The sequence below is a fragment of the Anabrus simplex genome, chromosome 4 (assembly GCF_040414725.1).
Source record: "Anabrus simplex isolate iqAnaSimp1 chromosome 4, ASM4041472v1, whole genome shotgun sequence".
Classification (NCBI taxonomy): Eukaryota; Metazoa; Arthropoda; class Insecta; order Orthoptera; family Tettigoniidae; genus Anabrus; species Anabrus simplex.
This window is the reverse complement of record NC_090268.1, coordinates 142,549,107-142,566,262: the sequence shown is the minus strand read 5'-3', so window position 1 is coordinate 142,566,262 and position 17,156 is coordinate 142,549,107. Positions and strand designations below refer to the sequence as shown.

General features: G+C 37.7%; 1 protein-coding gene across 3 annotated transcripts in view; it reads right to left on the bottom strand.

Annotated features, from left to right (window-relative positions):
• Positions 1 to 276: 276 nt before the first annotated feature.
• Positions 277 to 17,156, bottom strand: part of LOC136871713 (low-density lipoprotein receptor-related protein 12) — a 101,723-nt gene continuing 84,843 nt past the window's right edge. For all 3 annotated transcript variants that reach the window (XM_067145236.2, XM_067145235.2, XM_067145237.2), the window contains exon 8: positions 277 to 5,253. In XM_067145236.2, the coding sequence (XP_067001337.2) occupies positions 4,489 to 5,253 (765 nt within the window). In that variant the 3' untranslated portion in view covers positions 277 to 4,488. The remainder of the gene's footprint in view (positions 5,254 to 17,156) is intronic.

Sequence of the window (17,156 nt, the reverse complement as noted above, 5' to 3'; positions counted from 1 at the left end):
CAACAGATGATGTATAAAAATGAGACCCGCGATTTATGTTTCATTTATCATGATCTATCAACACTTAAGTGTTAAGCATTTTACACAGAATCTTGCTGTATAGTGGTGCATTGTGAGCCACCTGGTGAGAAACCAGGTACTTTTCAGCCTTATTAGAAGTCACGGTCTACTTCTGAGAAAATTCCCAGCTTTTTGTCTTGTTTCACACAGCATAAACCCAAAATACAAAAATTTACAGGATGGTTAGAAAACTGCATATAAATTAAGAACACTAACTTCTTAAAAACTGTTTTATTAACTCATTGATAAACAATAACATATCTTTTGTCAGTATGGTATATTGAAACTGCCTTCTTAAAAACAAATATACATACATATATTTGCAACAAATTTTATGACAGAGAAAAAGCTGTATTGGCTGTAATTATGTTGCTGATGTAAGATCTTTTTTAATGAACACCTTTCAATTACAGCCATTCAAATAAACACATATTACATTGAAGAGAAGGCAGTATTACATGATTATGCACCTGATATTCAAATGGCAAAATACACAACAGATCAAAACTTATCAAGTAGAAAGAACGTGACTAGACAGGCAGATAGCAGGAAGTATCTTTCACTGACTATAGAGCCAACACGTTTACAAGAACCACAAAGTACTATACAAACAACATGAAGATAGAATATTTCACAGAAGAGCCATGGCAAGTGTATTATAGTATCCTCCAGTCTCAGTTCTTGATTACCGACTCAATATTCAATTTTATTGCCATGGTTTCAATTTTTATTATTTGTACATTTTTTCCTTTTGCCTCTAGATACACAAAGAACATAGGAATGTCCTTAAGAACATCAATTCAAGAAGCTTAATGACAAGAGAAACAAAGACCCATATAATACTCAATTATTACACGTGAACAAATACATGTAATATTGTTAATGTAATAAGTGCACAGTCTTATAACTAAATTATCCCTCTCATAAATATCACATACATTACAACAAGCAGGAATACTTCCATTCTCATTGCATTTCAGTAATGTAGAACATAGAAACAATCCACATCTAATGAAGTATTGGAGGGGAGGGGAGGGGAAAGGGGAAAAATACAAATCTGATTTAAAAAAAATTAATTTTACGGATATGGTAATCTCTTACTGTATATAAAACTAACAGATCTTTCAAAGATTGCAGTGATAGTTTGTAGTATCTTAAAAAATGCAATATAAAAATTAACTCCTGATATAACGACAGTTTATCTTCCAGGGGCTCACAAGGACCAGGTTGTGTTTAGCATTTCTTCAGCAAATCTGTGCCAGTCTTCTTCCTTTTACTTTTCAAATCCAATCTGTACTGTTACTATTATGATTTAGTTAGTCCAAAAAGGTCGAGGCCTGATATGAAAGGGATCACAATTCCTAGAGACAAGGAAAGGACAGAAAGGAAACTAATTCAACCTTGGAAGAATAAGTGTATCACAGTATGGAAAGAAGAGAATCAAAGGAGTCATAGAAAGTTTAGAGATTCTTCTCTCAAATAACTGAAAAACTAGTATACCTCATCCAGCTCATTATATTCTTTAGAGCTGACGATTTTTCTACTACCTACCTCCTTAAAATCCTTGAGGCACAGTCTTTTCGTACTCCGCCATGTGGAGTTAAACTGTACATCCTGTCCTCATAGGAGCTCATGATGAAAGTTAATCATTTATGAGTTCATGGAAACAGAGGTGACAACTATTATGGATTAAGGATGTTCACCAGATGAGTTTCGTTAATAAAATGTTAGACGTAGATAGAATTTAGACAAATATGTTTTAACTTAAAGACATAATTTTATTGTTATATGACTTGTAAAATATTATAAGATTTGTCAATCAGGTTTACAAGCATAATTTAATCCAATAGAATAGATTCATGATCTTATATAACCTTAAGTAAATGATATTTGGCTGATGATGCTCATGAAAAAGGAGCGAAACATGTACCATATCAACAACTTAATAAATATGTAAGTTTTTATTACGTTTTTATTGTATTGAATAGGTGGTATTTAACAAAATTATAAGAATTTATATCACAAGTAGATCTTCAAAACGGACAAAAATGAAATTTATAACCTGCAATACTGGATACTGGCCGCACTTAAGCGACTGCGGCTATTGAGCTCGGTACCCCTAGACTGCAAGGCAGGCTACACATGCTCTTCTTCTCGACCATTTCCCAATTACCTGGGGTCAGCAGTTTGGATTTAACCAAGATTTATGCCTGGATGGCTTTCCTGACACCAACCATATGTGGAGGAACGTATTTACTATTGCACTATTGTGTATTTCTGTGCTGGTTTGTTGTGTGATATGTTGTATGTATTTGAAGTTGTACATTAAGATAACACAAACACCCAGCCCCAGAGCTAGAGAAGCTAACCAGATGCAATTAAAAATCCACAGTCTGACTGGAAAGTTTATTTCAGCTTCCCAGAGCCAATCTGTATGAAGATGTGAAGATTGTCCTTGTCCTTTCATATTTTTATGTTTTGTCGTTGTCTCCTCTTTCTATTGCTCTCTCTTCCCACACTGACTTGTCATTGTGTCTATCCTACTGTGTGTTTCTATCTTCCTATACATTACTGGACAAGATCAGTACTCAACCAGAAAAACAGTTGTTATTATTCCGTCTGTGCCATGTATAAATCTCTTGAAACATTCAGCTCAAATACTTCCATGTGTATTCAGCATTTACAACAGTTTTGATTCTGAAAGAGACAGTGATGTGACAATCTAATAATGAAAATACCTGTAGCAATTTAACATTGAAATCATCTTCACCTTTCAGACATACTGTATATTAAGCTACGTGGCTGGATATTAAACAGATTGACTTCCATTGGGCTGGTAGTGTAGGATCTATCTGAGAACTCTTTCCCTAGGCATTCTGCAGTTTAATAATAATAATAATAATAATAATAATAATAATAATATGGCCTCAGCTACTATGTGCAAACATTTTAATTTGACGCCATCTGGCTGTCTGCTCGTCAATTTCGAAGTTCCGTTTTACTCTGCAGACCGAGTAAGCTACACTGTATGCTGGAGGAGGCGCTCTGGGATCCGGAGGCCGACAATCTACCACTGATCCACAGAGGCAGCTAGTTTAACATAATTTTTTCATAGTTCCTTTCCTGTAAAATATATACAGTAGAGTCTTGTTAAACCGAACTAATTGTGACCGGAGTCTGTTCGGATTACGAAATTTTTGGATTAACCTGAAAATATTTTCTAATAATACTGTTATTGTTTTTATGTCCCGCTAACTACTTTTAAGGAATTCGGAGACGCCTAGGCGCCAGGATTTTCTCCCGCAGGAGTTCTTTTACGTGCCAGTAAATCTACTTACACGAGGCTGACGTATTTGAGCACCTTCAAATACCACTGGACTGAGCCAGGATTTAACCTGCCAAGTTGGGGTCAGAAGGCCAGAGTGACGACGAAGAAGATCACAATGAACAACTAGTGTCACATTCAGATGCCGCCTTAGAACTTGCCGTACGCTACGTCGAGCAGGTTCCAATCACTACGCAAAAGAAACTAACAGACTTTGTAAAGATAAACAACCAGTGATTGATGGTTTATGATGTGTAATTAAGTTTACATTAAGTTAGTCTAATAAAATATGATTAATAAAATGCAAGTAGAGCCTAAATCTTCATTTCAATAAGGATAATTTTTTTAAAAAATTGAATATTTCAGTTCGGATTAACCGGAATTTTGGATTAACGGGGTTCGAATTAACGGGACTCTAGTGTAATTCATAAATGAAAAGTAAATACTCCTTTCATAAATTTTTCTCTTTCCTTTTGCATTGCTGTACACTGCTTGTTTCCTAAGAGTTCATCACGATAGCCCAATGAAACATATTCCATGAAGTATTTTATCTGCAATCTGTATGATCCTACCATATAAAATTTTCTCCTCTTCTTCTCTATGTTCTAAGTTCTGCTACTCCCCATTTCCCTTCCATCCCCATTCTGATTTACCCTGCTTACAGGTAACATCTTTCAGCTCTGAGATTTTTGATCAGGTTTAATTCATTATAACAACAGTCTTGCAATTCAATACTAAACTGAAACAGAGGTCCATTGGAAATAAAAAATATTGTCTATTGCTTCTACATTAAGTTTGTAAAAATTATTATTAGGTATTTCTCTCTCTCTCTTTTTAGGAATTTTTTTCAAATAGAACAGACTTAATATTCATCTCTGCAACTTCCACTTACAAAATAAACAACAAAGAAGCCAAAAAGCTTGATTAAATGTTATAACATTACTATGAAGTACTATATACAAAATTGTTCTTGTATACTGTAATAGGAGTCTCAGTAGTTTAACAAATAAGGCCTCTTTAAACAAACATTTAATTACACAAATCGATCTATTTATAACAATAAAAAGTTTCTGCTTGTACATACTTTAGTCTTCTTCATTTGGCTATGATGGAGGCAACACCAGTAGCTGAGAGTCATCATCATTACCAGACATGTACGACATTAAACTTGTCGATGACGTCACACTCTCTCGACTTGGAGACACTGAGCTTGAGGTGGAAGAAGAAAGCTCTCCTTCTGGGTTTACAGTGATACAAGTGTCTGGAGAACTTATCCTATCTACTGTGATTGTACTAACTGAAGAGATAGGATTAGCATTTGAGTTAATAGGTTTATTATCTGTACTATGACTAGACACTATCATTGACTCTCTCTGGGCAGCAAGGGAGGTCTCCAGTGTTGAAGAAACAGGAATTGACACACAGGGTAGAGGACAATTTAATACTCTCTGTCTCGATTGAGAATCAACATGGGGTGAAGTCCTTCCTGCCGCGCTTCTGTGAGACCTACGTCTATTACTTGTATGTCTTCGAGAAGAGCGCCTACTACTGTGTCTGTGATTGGAGTTTTGTTCTGAACCTGAAATAGTAAGTATTCTATTGTTATTTGCTTGAGCTGGTAGGCGCTGCAGTTGTTGGCTATCGTTCACAGCTACACTGTACGCTGGAGGAGGCTCTCTGGTGAAGAATTCATCATCAGGATGAGGAGCCAATGCTCTTATTCTTCCAGGAGCCACATTTTGAAGAACTCTATAGCTGTTCGCGACAGACAGACGTAGACTATAGAGGCGACACATGCATCCCACAGCTATCACCAACAGCAAGCCACAAATGAGGGAGCACATGATTGCTGCTGTGATCACCGAATTCTTAACAAAGAGAAACACAAATTATACAAGCTGAGATAATATTTCACAAGATGAAATCAATTATGAAAATCTTTAGTGTAGGTACATATGTAAACTTACAGTTTTGGATCACTTAAAATCTTGTTACCAAACATTCAATTACACAAATCTATCTGTAATTTGAACTACTCCTTGGCTGAACTTTCACAAACACTTGAACTGCAACCACTTAAATGACTACCAACAGGGCGAAATCATTATTTCATGTAAAATGTTGAAAGAAAACATTCTCATTTAATACTCTTATGTTTTAATTTTAAGGGGAAAAAATCTGAATCTATGACAGACACATATGAAGTTTGTTTGTCCAACCCTTGTCCCGTTTCTCTACGAGGTTGAGTATGAGGTGAGATGAATCTGCCGTGGCAGGTTTTTATGACTGGATACCCTTTTCGACATCAACCTCATCAGAGGAGTTAATGAGATTAAATGAATGACGTGATATATGATAGTAGGAAGGGAGAGGATGAAACCCGGTGCCGGCACAGAATACTCCTAGTACAATTTACGAACTTCATCATATAGATCCATATTCATACAGTTTAAAATAAAACACAGAGTTAGGTTCAATGGTCCACCCAACAAATACACCTCACTTTACAAGTGAAAACTATTTAACATAATATATGTTCATGTTAATATGTTAACATATGTTTAATATGTTTTAATATTAAATAGTTTTCACTTGTAAAGTGAGGTGTATTGATTGGGTAAACCATTGAACCTAAAATTGTTTCTTATTTTACAGAATACTCCTGTCGAATAGTACCAAGGGTCTGTTCAAGGCTTAAAGTCTCCATCCGACGGACAAATCACCGTCAACAGCTTCATATGCCCTCACTCCATACGAGCATTGTGGAGAGATTTAGAATTTAGTCCAGGCTCTTGGCACGCAATCTAGTGATTAGAAATTGTATACCACCACCTACCCTAACCTGCAGGCCAACATTCTGATGGTGAAATTTTTTCGACCAACGGTCGAACTGGCTAACCACTGTGTCAGACCGTTTAGACGTCAATGCCTTAACGATCATGGCCACCAGGCGGGCTACAAACACATATGAAGTGCTACTTAGAATTTCCTAAAATTTGAATGTGAACAAGTAGTGATATTAAGTTCTGACTTTAGGTGCCTCTTGGTGTAAGTTTCAACTATTAGCCTGGCAACTGGCGTCTTCATAAGTGGATGTGTTACCATGCTTTGGTGCTGATCTTTACAATGTGTTCCTGTGTTTCTGCTAATTCTGAAATGGCCGGTGTCAACAAGAAGTTTTACAAAGACGTTTTGAGATGACTGAGGGAAGATGTGAGGCACAAATGGCCTGACGTGGAACAACAGGAAATGGTTACTGCATCAAGACAATGTGCCTGCAAATACTTTGCCGATTGTGAGGGACTGTCTGACAAAAACCACGGCCACCATTCTGTCCCCACCTCCTAAGCATCAGATCTGGCACCTTGAGACATCTCCCACATCCGTAAAATGAAACACGGTTGAAAGAATGACATTTTGACTTCCCTGTGGAATCACAGGAAGTGCTGAACACATTAAAGCTGGAAGACCTCAAAGAGTACTTTCAAAAATGGAAAAACCACTGGAATCAGTTATTCAAGCCCAGGGTGATTACTGTGAAGGTGATGGTGGAAATTAGGCGTTAATGTAAGTATTCAAGTTTTCATGAGCAAGTTTTTGGAAATTCTGGGTAGCACCTCATAATGAGGGTTTCACAGACCTTCAGGAGATTGCTCTAGGCAAAGGAAAATAAAATCAACAATATCCACAATTTTTTATTCTCAGCCACCGGGAATATTATTTGTTTGCTTGTTACTTTTGCAACTATAATGTTCCATGGATGGATTTTTCCTCTTGATACTGATGTGGAAGAGGATAACAAAACAACAGGGAGATGATGCAAAGAATTAATTTTAGAAAATATTTGGCAATTAGGTATTATTCTTAAGGAAAGTTATGAGAGAAGGCAGGGTAGATTAATTCTGAAAAGCATTATTAGGTCACATCAAATATGGAATTAGTATCAGAGTTAGCTGCTAAGTAGTTGCTAAGGTAGGAAACACAAAATATCAATTGCCCGTCTCTTGATTAACCAATTATCGGATTATCCAACAATCTTTCGAAGTTTTCAAGAATCAATAATACCAGTTAAAATTCTATGGCTCTGCTAGAATATAGCGCATTGTACCAGGAACCGTCAGCGGTCTGGAACATAATTTAATTCAGCGTGAAGCATAGCCACGTCACGGCCAGGACGTGCGTTCAGCAAGCGAGGTGACTACACCACGAGCTCTACGCAAGAGAGCTGACCTGCTATGATGCACCGATCGTGTGTACAGTGCGTGATAGCCTGGAAACTACTAGAACATTTTTTTACTATCTTTTGATCCAGATAAGATATCGAATAATGAAATATGTCATATTGTAGCCCATCATTTGAAGGCCAACATATTCAAATTTCAAATAAATCGGCCTATGGATTTGCAAGTACAGTAGAGTCTCGATTATCCGACCTAAACGGGACCTGGAGTACGTCGGATCACCGAAAATGTCGGATAATACAGAATAACATTGAAAATGAACTAAAACAAACAGGGAGACTATACTCTAGTACTAAAACAATGACGTGTTTTACGGTACTCTGTTTATTGAATTATCATTGTACAGTACATGCAGTATTCCAGATGTCTTACGAAAAGAAACTTTTCTCCACAGATATTAAACTGCCTAATGCCGTACCGTTTCTTCCACCGATCAAGCCACCCAGCACTGGCAGGAAAATTAGGGTCCCCTTCATTAAACTCCTTCTGACCGGGCGAGTTGGCGCGCGGCTGTGAGCTTGCATCCGGGAGATAGTAGGTTCGAATCCCACTATCGGCAGCCCTGAAGATGGTTTTCCGTGGTTTCCCATTTTCACACCAGGCAAATGCTGGGGCTGTACCTTAATTAAGGCCACGGCCGCTTCCTTCCAACTCCTAGCCCTTTCCTATCCCATCGTCGCCATAAGACCTATCTGTGTCGGTGCGACGTAAAGCCCTTAGCAAAAAAAAAAACTCCTTCTGGAAATACACAGCCTTTTCCTGGAGAATGGGGCCAGATAATGGCAGGTCCTTCTCCCGGTGTTGAGATAACCAAAGAAACAGTGCTTCACTTACTTTTTCGTACTCACATTTTTCATTTTTTCTCTGCTCTGGTAGAGCACCCCTTTTAAATTTCTTCCCTCTGTTTTTTCCAGTCTCCAACATCCATAATCTGAAGGCACATTTCCCCTTTGTCCAGTCTCTTTAATGCACTCAACTTGTCTTCCATAGAAACAATCACTTTCTTCCATTTACTCGCTATACTCACAGAGGATATGAAAACTACAACATCCGCACCCAACCAATACTACAATGAACAATGACTGAAGACTCACTGCACCTGTCCTTGAGAAAAAAAAAATGTCCTACCGCCAGCGGTCAGGCCAGTGCTTGTCCCATGGTCGCAACCTCCACAGCGGGTGTGCCTGAATTTAGTCTCCACCAAAAGTTCAAATTAAGTCTACCAGTGTCGGATAACACGGAATGTCGGATAAGCGAAGGTCGGATGAGCGAGACTCTACTGTAATTCAACCTTAAAGGAAATATATTTTGCAACAAGGAGATTGAGTCAGACCTGGCAGAATCGTATAAAAGGACTAGGGTTTGCCAAGTAAAGACAGTTCACAACTCGCAACAGAAGGGAGAACATGCTGTCGTACATGAGTGTCTTCGCCGAAGCTCGAACTTAGTCGTTGCGAGGAAGTTCGTAAGTGGGAACTCTACTGTAATTATCATCAACAGACTTATTTTTAAAGTGTTACTTCTTGGACTTAGAAACTTTTCAACCATTCAGATACGAACTCAGTCTTCTCGTAATTCTAAGAGTATTTTGAGGACGTGTGACATTAACTTATATTGTGAAATAATAATTTGAATTTAAACTCGATTGGAAGGGAAGGGTCAGATCTTGTACTCACATCAGAGTTAGTTCAACTTGGCATTCATGAAGCGTGTGCACATTAACGCAAGTTTCTAGTGAGCTACATATATAATCAGTCTATTAAAACAAATACACTATGTGATCAAAAGTATCCAGATACCCCCGAAACCATACGTTTTTCATCTTAGGTGCATTGTGCTGCCACCTACTGCCAGGTACTCCAAATCAGCGACCTCAGTAGTCATTAGACATTGCGAGAGGGCAGAATGGGGTGCTCCGCGGAACTCACGGACTTCGAACGTGGTCAGGTGATTGGGTGTCACTTGTGTCAGAAATCTGTATGCAAGATTTCCACACTCCTAAACATCCCTAGGTCCAATGTTTCTAATGTGATAGTGAAGTGGAAAAATGAAGGGACACATACAGCACGAAAGCGTACAGGCCGGCCTCGTCTGTTGACTGACAGAGACCGCCGACAGTTGAAGAGGGTCGTCAAAGGTAATAGGCAGGTATCTGTCCAGACCATCACACAGGAATTCCAAACTGCATTAGGATCCACTCCAAGTACTATGACAGTTCGGCGGGAGGAGGAAAAACTTGGATTTCATGGTCGCGCGGCTGCCCATAAGCCATACATCATGCAGGTCAATTGAACAGTGGAAAAACGTTGCGTGGAGTGACGAATCACGGTACACAATGTGGCGATCCGATGGCAGGGTGAGGGTATGGCGATTGCCTGGTGAACGTCATCTGCCAGCGTGTGTAGTGCCAACAGTAAAATTCGGAGGTGGTGGTTTTATGGTGTGGTCATGCTTTTCATGAAGGGGGCTTGCACCCCTTGTTTTGCATGGCACTATCATAGCACAGGCCAACACTGATGTTTTAAGCACCTTCTTGCTTCCCACTGTTGAAGAGCACTTCGGGGATGGCGATTGCATCTTTCAACATGATCGAGCACCTGTTCATAATGCACGGCCTGTAGCGGAGTGGTTACACGACAATAACATCCCTGTAATGGACTGGCCTGCACAGAGTCCCGACCTGAATCCTACAGAACACCTTTGAGATGTTTTGGAACGCCGACTTCGTACCAGACCTCACCGACCGACATCGCTACCTTTCCTCAGTGCAGCACTCCGTGAAGAATGGGCTGCCATTCCCCAAGTAACCTTCCAGCACCCGACTGAATGTATGCTTGCGAGAGTGGAAGCTGTCATCAAGGCTAAGGGTGGGCCAACACCATATTGAATTCCAGCATTACTGATGGAGGGTGGCACGAACTTGTACGTCATGTTCAGCCAGGTGTCTGGATACTTTTGGATCACATAGTGTAACTCCATAAAAGTGCTTGAAGACACATGTTCCATTTAAAGTTTATTTAACTTTAAATCAGATTAAAACACTCATCACAAGTGAGTAAGACAGTGTCGCATTAGACGTTCCATAACATTCTAAGCATTGGAACATATAAACATTCATGGTTTAGAACACTTTTCTATAGAGAATAAATCTTTTTCTTTGTGTGTAATATCTGTAATTATGTTAGAACTGTGTTTTCCATATGAACAATGGTTCCAATTAAATGAGCTTTCATAATTTTTCTGCCAGTATTAAGAACAGTGAACAAATCCACTTAACGAAATACTGTGCCCATTTTATGATATGCAAATATAAGTTATTCTGAATAGGACACTACTAAGCAATTTTAGTCAGTTGAACTTTTGTGCATTCGCTATACAACACGGTAACACATGAAATCCTGAGGAGTGCCTATTTTTTAAAATCATCATATCTACCTGCTGCTATCTCGAGTCGAGGTGGGACGTGTCTACGAGGGATACGGAACGTGGTGCCATGGGGATGACTTCACGACATCGGCTGCCTATGGTATCAACTTGCTGTTTGCTGACCAGCATATATCTACATTCTGGTCCTGAGTTCCAGTGAACACAGGTGATATGATGTGCACTTAAAACCATTTTTCAGAACAAGTGCGTAAAATTCCACCAGACTTTCTTTTAAGTGGAATTGTGGCAGGTGTATTATCAAGAAAGAATAGCAGAATTGCAATTTGGTCAACAAGAAAGGACAGCTGGATTTCATTTTTGTCGGTAATATTTTTGTATTGTGAAAAATGAAGAAATAAGAACTCTGGACTCGGCTGGAATATTTTGTATGTAATTGGAAGAGAATATTAATTTGAAAATGTTTGTAACATAAAAAAAAAAAAAAAAAAAAAAAAATTGAAAATTAGGGAAACATCAAGATATATGGAACTGTAAATGAACACTGCAAGATGCAAGAATTGTTTTGAAGTGATTTTTTTTTGTATATAAATTTTATGTAATTGACCATTTAAATTAATGTCAGCAAGTGTGTAACTTGACGAAATGTTAATTTGAGGTTTGTAATGTGATTTAAAAATTTAGAAGATTCTTTAAATTGAGGCATCCTGTACCGCACCTGCGGTTTCCAACGATGACATTTTTGGTGTTGTAATAGCAATGTTCCAGAACTTGTGTAATTGTTAACGATCTTAAAATGACCATATATGGTCAAGATGTTCCTATTGGCAAAAAGGAACGGGAATCTAGTGTAAGTTTGATCTTCTTGGTTAATTGTGATTGGGCCATTTCCGGTCTTCTGCCGGTTTCAGAAAAATGATGGGTGTGATCGGTGTCATTTACATCCGACCGCCCTAGCGAGCGCGTGCGCTCGAGGCCTTCCCTCAGGAACTCCTGTTCTTATTGGTAAGTGTTATTTCAGTGCTATTTTTGTGTTATTTATTTCAGTGCTATTTTTGTGTTATTCTCTATGTTTTCTGATTTCATTTGATTTAATTTTATTCCTTTTGTGTTTCGATATTTATTTGCTTAATGTAATTTTTAAAGTTTTAAATTTATCGTGTCCGAGTTTGCCCTAGATTCCCGTTGCCGTAATTTCAATTCTTTCACTTACTTTCATTTTAAACTATACATTGTAATGTAGCATCACCTTTCTATGTTAAATCGAGTTTTTCTCTTAAGTATGTCTTGATTCCATGTCATGGAACTGTATTTTGTTAAAGTCTTTTAAACCCCCTTGATTTGTGAATTAAGTATCAGTTACTATGTCATGACCTTATTTCTTGTAATATTGGTTTTGTTAATGTTAATATGATGAGTTTCGAGGTGATGATCGTAAACTTTTTTCTGCCCCATAACGCCATACCTTCCGATGGACCTCATAGGGTTCCTGCACCTTCCACTCTCCTTTCTTAGTTGTCATTTTTAGGCCTGTAAGTGTTCCCTTGTATATCATTTAATTTTGCATATTGAAAGTTATCCGCCACGTTTCCATGCTCTGATGTGTAATCACCACCACTGCGTCATTTTGCTATTTCTTTATTCACATTTTATGTCAATATTTATTATTTTTATTATTATTTTTGCATTATTATTGTTATTATTATTATTCTATTTATTATTATTATTATTATTATTATTATTATTATTATTATTATTATTATTATTTTGTACGCATTGTCTCGAACCAACACTACAGGAATGATAAAGTCAGTGATTATGTTCGCAGTTATACAGACAGTTAATACAATGCTCAGTGGAAATCAGATTGATTTTGTGTTATTATAGAGTGTTAAATTTCAATACTTAGGAAAGATTGTAGGAACTTCATGAACCAGATTGATTTTGTGTTATTTTCAAAGTGTTAAATTTCAATACTTAGAAAGACTGTAGGACAAAACTTGATAAACATTGGAAGTGAAGAAATATTTATTTTGAAGTGAAAATAATATTTATGTTAAAGTTATTTAGAAAGACTGTAGGAAATAACTCTTGATATTTTGAGTTTTCAATTTTAAACAAAAGAAATTTATTTCAATTTATTTATTTTGAAGCGTTTTCAAACATTAAGGCGAAAGACAATCAATCATCTCATGAAATATTTTATTTTAATAATTTATCTACGATACAAATATTTCAAGCAGGAATAACAAGAAACATTACATGTCAATTCATAGTAATGAATAAACTGAATTTAAGCATAACTATTATTTCGCTCTGCATATGCCTCTGTACCTATTCCATAAGAACCGTCCACCCTTAAGTGTAGATTCTCATGCCCAGATCCCTGATCATTTCCCGGTATAGTATATACATGAATACTCCCCGCATATTGTTTTCAAAATTTGACTAAGAGAAGTTGGGTTGCAGTTGTCACTCGCATTCAGGTTGGTAGAGTGTTCCTGACATACAGAAATCTGGAAGCTGGTATTTTTCTGTTGGCAAATCTGTTCCTGCCGAAAGTGAAAAGCAGTGCCGCATACATATTGCGTAATTTTTGTGGCATCAGTTGAAGTAATATCATGTATTTATGACGGCTAGTGCGAGTTCTCGTTATAGGTCATTCATGGCTAAAGAAAAGCTCAACATTACTGAAAAGGCAAAGGTAATCGTGCTGTGGGAAGAAAGTACAATGTGGACAAGAGTTCCACAAGTGATTGGAGGGAAAATAAAGCTTTGTGCCAGAGAAAACCAGATTTACTCTCACTAAATGGTAATGCAGACCAGACATATTTATTATACTGCAGTAAGTTATTTACATTTCTCAATAATAATATTGAACAAAGCTATACAACAACAACAACAACAACAACAAACTCTTTCAAAATTCCCCTTCCTAAAATTAGGTTGCAGATATTTTGCAATGGTAGGGACTATTCACGTATATACATTAAGGAAGTATTGCATATCTTATACAGATAAGTTACAAAACATCCAAGAAGAGGCCCTGTGCTAGGCTACAGTTGTCATTCACAACACGTGGTATTCTCATCTGTTGAGCAAGATGAAGCCTTATTGAGACCAGCCTACTGACTGTCATTGATCCTTCACGAAAGTTTTAAAGAAAGTAAATATGGCTGCATCTCATCCAATATAGTCAGTTTAGCTAGTCGCCATTTTGCACATAAATATCTTCTCTGACACAATGTGTCCAAAATAAGTTAATAGGAGAAAATGCAAAGTGTTCGACTTTGAAACCAAAGATTCTAAAACGACAATGAACTTGTGGCCGTGGACAGTGGTGAGGAAGAAGAGACTGTACCTTGATCCCATATTCCTCTACAAACTGCACTTGAATCAGCAGAAACTCTCATGCAGTCTATGGAGCAGGGACATGATACTTCATTCTCCAACATTATTTTACTCTGTAGAATTTGGACATCAGAAAGAAGGAAAAAAAAAAAAAAGCTGATAGTAAAGTTCAGAAGAAAGTTACAGTTCTTTAACTGAAGCAATAAGACTATTCCAAGCTGTATATTCTTCCAAGAAGGGAAGATGACACCCAGCCATAGTAAATTTATTATAAAAATTTGGTTGCAATTTTCTCTATTCTACAAGAAAGTTACTTCACAGAGACCTGGTCTGTGGGCTGGAACAGGGTTTGCTTAGTCCTGAGAGGTCAACTGAGGAGCTGCCTGATGCAATAGGCAATTAAACTGGTCTAGAAAATAGAGTAATATGACTGACAATGTCATTCTGCAGACCTTGTCATCTGGTTTGATAGCAATCATCACTATCAGGTCCACAACCCTTAACTGATTGCTTGGGTCACATCATCATCATCATCATCATCCATTTCCCTTGTCCAGCTCTCATCAGGTTGCGATGTTTACAGCATACCTTTCCATCTTTTTCCATGCGACTACCATTGTTCTCCTTAACTGTCTTTGAAACCAGGTTTCTTTCGATTACACTATTCTAGATCGTTTTCAACCACCTTACATTTGGGTCTCCCTCTAGTCCTTCCTCCTCCTATCTGGGTATCCACCATCCAATAGCATCTTTCCCTCTTCTATTATCTTAATATGTCCAAACCATCTAAGTTTACCTCTCTCTATTCTGTCAAAGTCTTTCCTCTCAGAGTTCCTTCTTGATGCCCCCCATTTCTTATTCTGTTCTTTCTTGTTTCTTATCATACGGTACTACTTAAAAATGTTCATTTCACTGGCTTGTATTTTATTCTCCTGTTTTTTTGTTGTTGTTGTTCTCGTGTCGAGGTCTCTGCTGCATATGTCAGTATTAAATAATAATGTTACTAATTTTATGTCCCATTAACTACTTATGATGGTTTTTGGAGATGCAGAGGTGCCAGAATTTTGTCTCGCAGGAGTTCTTTTACATGCCAGTAAATCTACTGACACAAGGCTGACGTATCTAAGCACCTTCAAATACCACCGGACTGAGCCAGAATCGAACCTACTAAGTTGGGGTCAGAAGGCCAGCACCTCAACCTGGCAGATGTCAGTATTGGGCTGAAGTACATCTTATACACTTCTTTACACTTCATTGGTACTTTTTTCTCTACACTGGGTTTCTCCCACTGATAGAATGCATTTCCTTACCGGAAACAAGCAGTTTTGTAACATAGCGAGAAACTGCTGACCGTTAACCGTGTTTCCATCAAAGAAGGATGGGCCCTAAACAGATGATCGGGATACCGCACAAAACACATTGATTTTGCGCGAAATTTGAACATGTTCAACGATTGCATATGGGCTCTGTAGGCCCCAAATTCGATGTGTTTGTTCACCTGACTATTAACATGGAAAGTCGCTTCATCACTGAACACGATGCATTGTGCGAAAGTGTTATCATTGTCAATAGCATCAAGAATCTCGTTACAAAATGCCACACATTTGCGTTTGTCATCAGGACGCAAAGCTTGTAACAGCTGTAACTTGTACTGCTTCATAACCAACCAATGTCTCAAAACACGCCAAATTATTGTTGTAGGCAGTTGTAACTCCCGACTGGCACGGCGAGTTGATTTTGAAGAACTATGTTGGAAAGCAGTTTCAATTCGTGCAACATTTTCTTCAGGAACACGAGGGTGGCCAGGACTCTTTCCTTATATACACATCCTGTATCTACAAACTGCCGATACCGTCTGCGAATGTTCCATCCATTCGGAGGATCAATTTGGTACCTCAAACTGAAACATCTTTGCACTGTAATAACAGAATTGCACTTCGCAAGCTAGAGAACACAAAATGATTTCTGCTGCTGTGGAGTAGCCATTTTAAACATATGACGGTTACCAAGCAAAACAGAAGACAACTTACATCTAGCAGCTATTAATATAAACTAGACTATGCATTTGTTTCTCCAATAGCAGAGGCGCAGCGATCGATAGTTTGGACAAAATAATACTTTGTAATATGTAGATTCTTTTGAAACACGCTGTATATATTTTTTTTCCCTCCGATCTTAAGAAAGTGATTTTAAAACTGTAATGTAATTATCTCCTTGGTCACCTTGATTTGTAAGTTTTGGGGTTTTTTGATGTAATTACTGCTCATATATTTTGGTCTACTAACCTTTTAAAAATTATTCACGTTCTAAATGACGTATTAAAGTACAAAGAGTGTACGAAACCATTAGGACGAGTGTGACTCATGTACTTTGTATTTGTGAAAGGGTTTCCAATATCATGTAAATGGTGGATTAATTTACCAGTTTCTTAATTATGATTTGATCTACTGAAATACTACTGAATTGAATTGTAAGTGCAGGGAGTTGAAAACCGTTTCTTTTGACTGAGTTGTTTATGACAGTCATTTTCCTTTCTGGTCATGTGACTTTGTTGCTATGGTTTCACTTCTAAACTGTTAGTGGGTGTGTAACCTTGTTTTGACATTTGATGTGCGTTCGTTCTGTTGAATTAATTCTTGACGATCGTTTTTTTAAGTGCTGTATGTGGGTTAACTTGGTAATGTGATGACTTGCTTTGTGTTGAACTAATGTCGGGGTTTTCTCTGTTATAATTTGGATATTTAATGAGTCTTTTCTTGCGAGTATTAACTTGTTCTGTAACTTAAATGCTTATT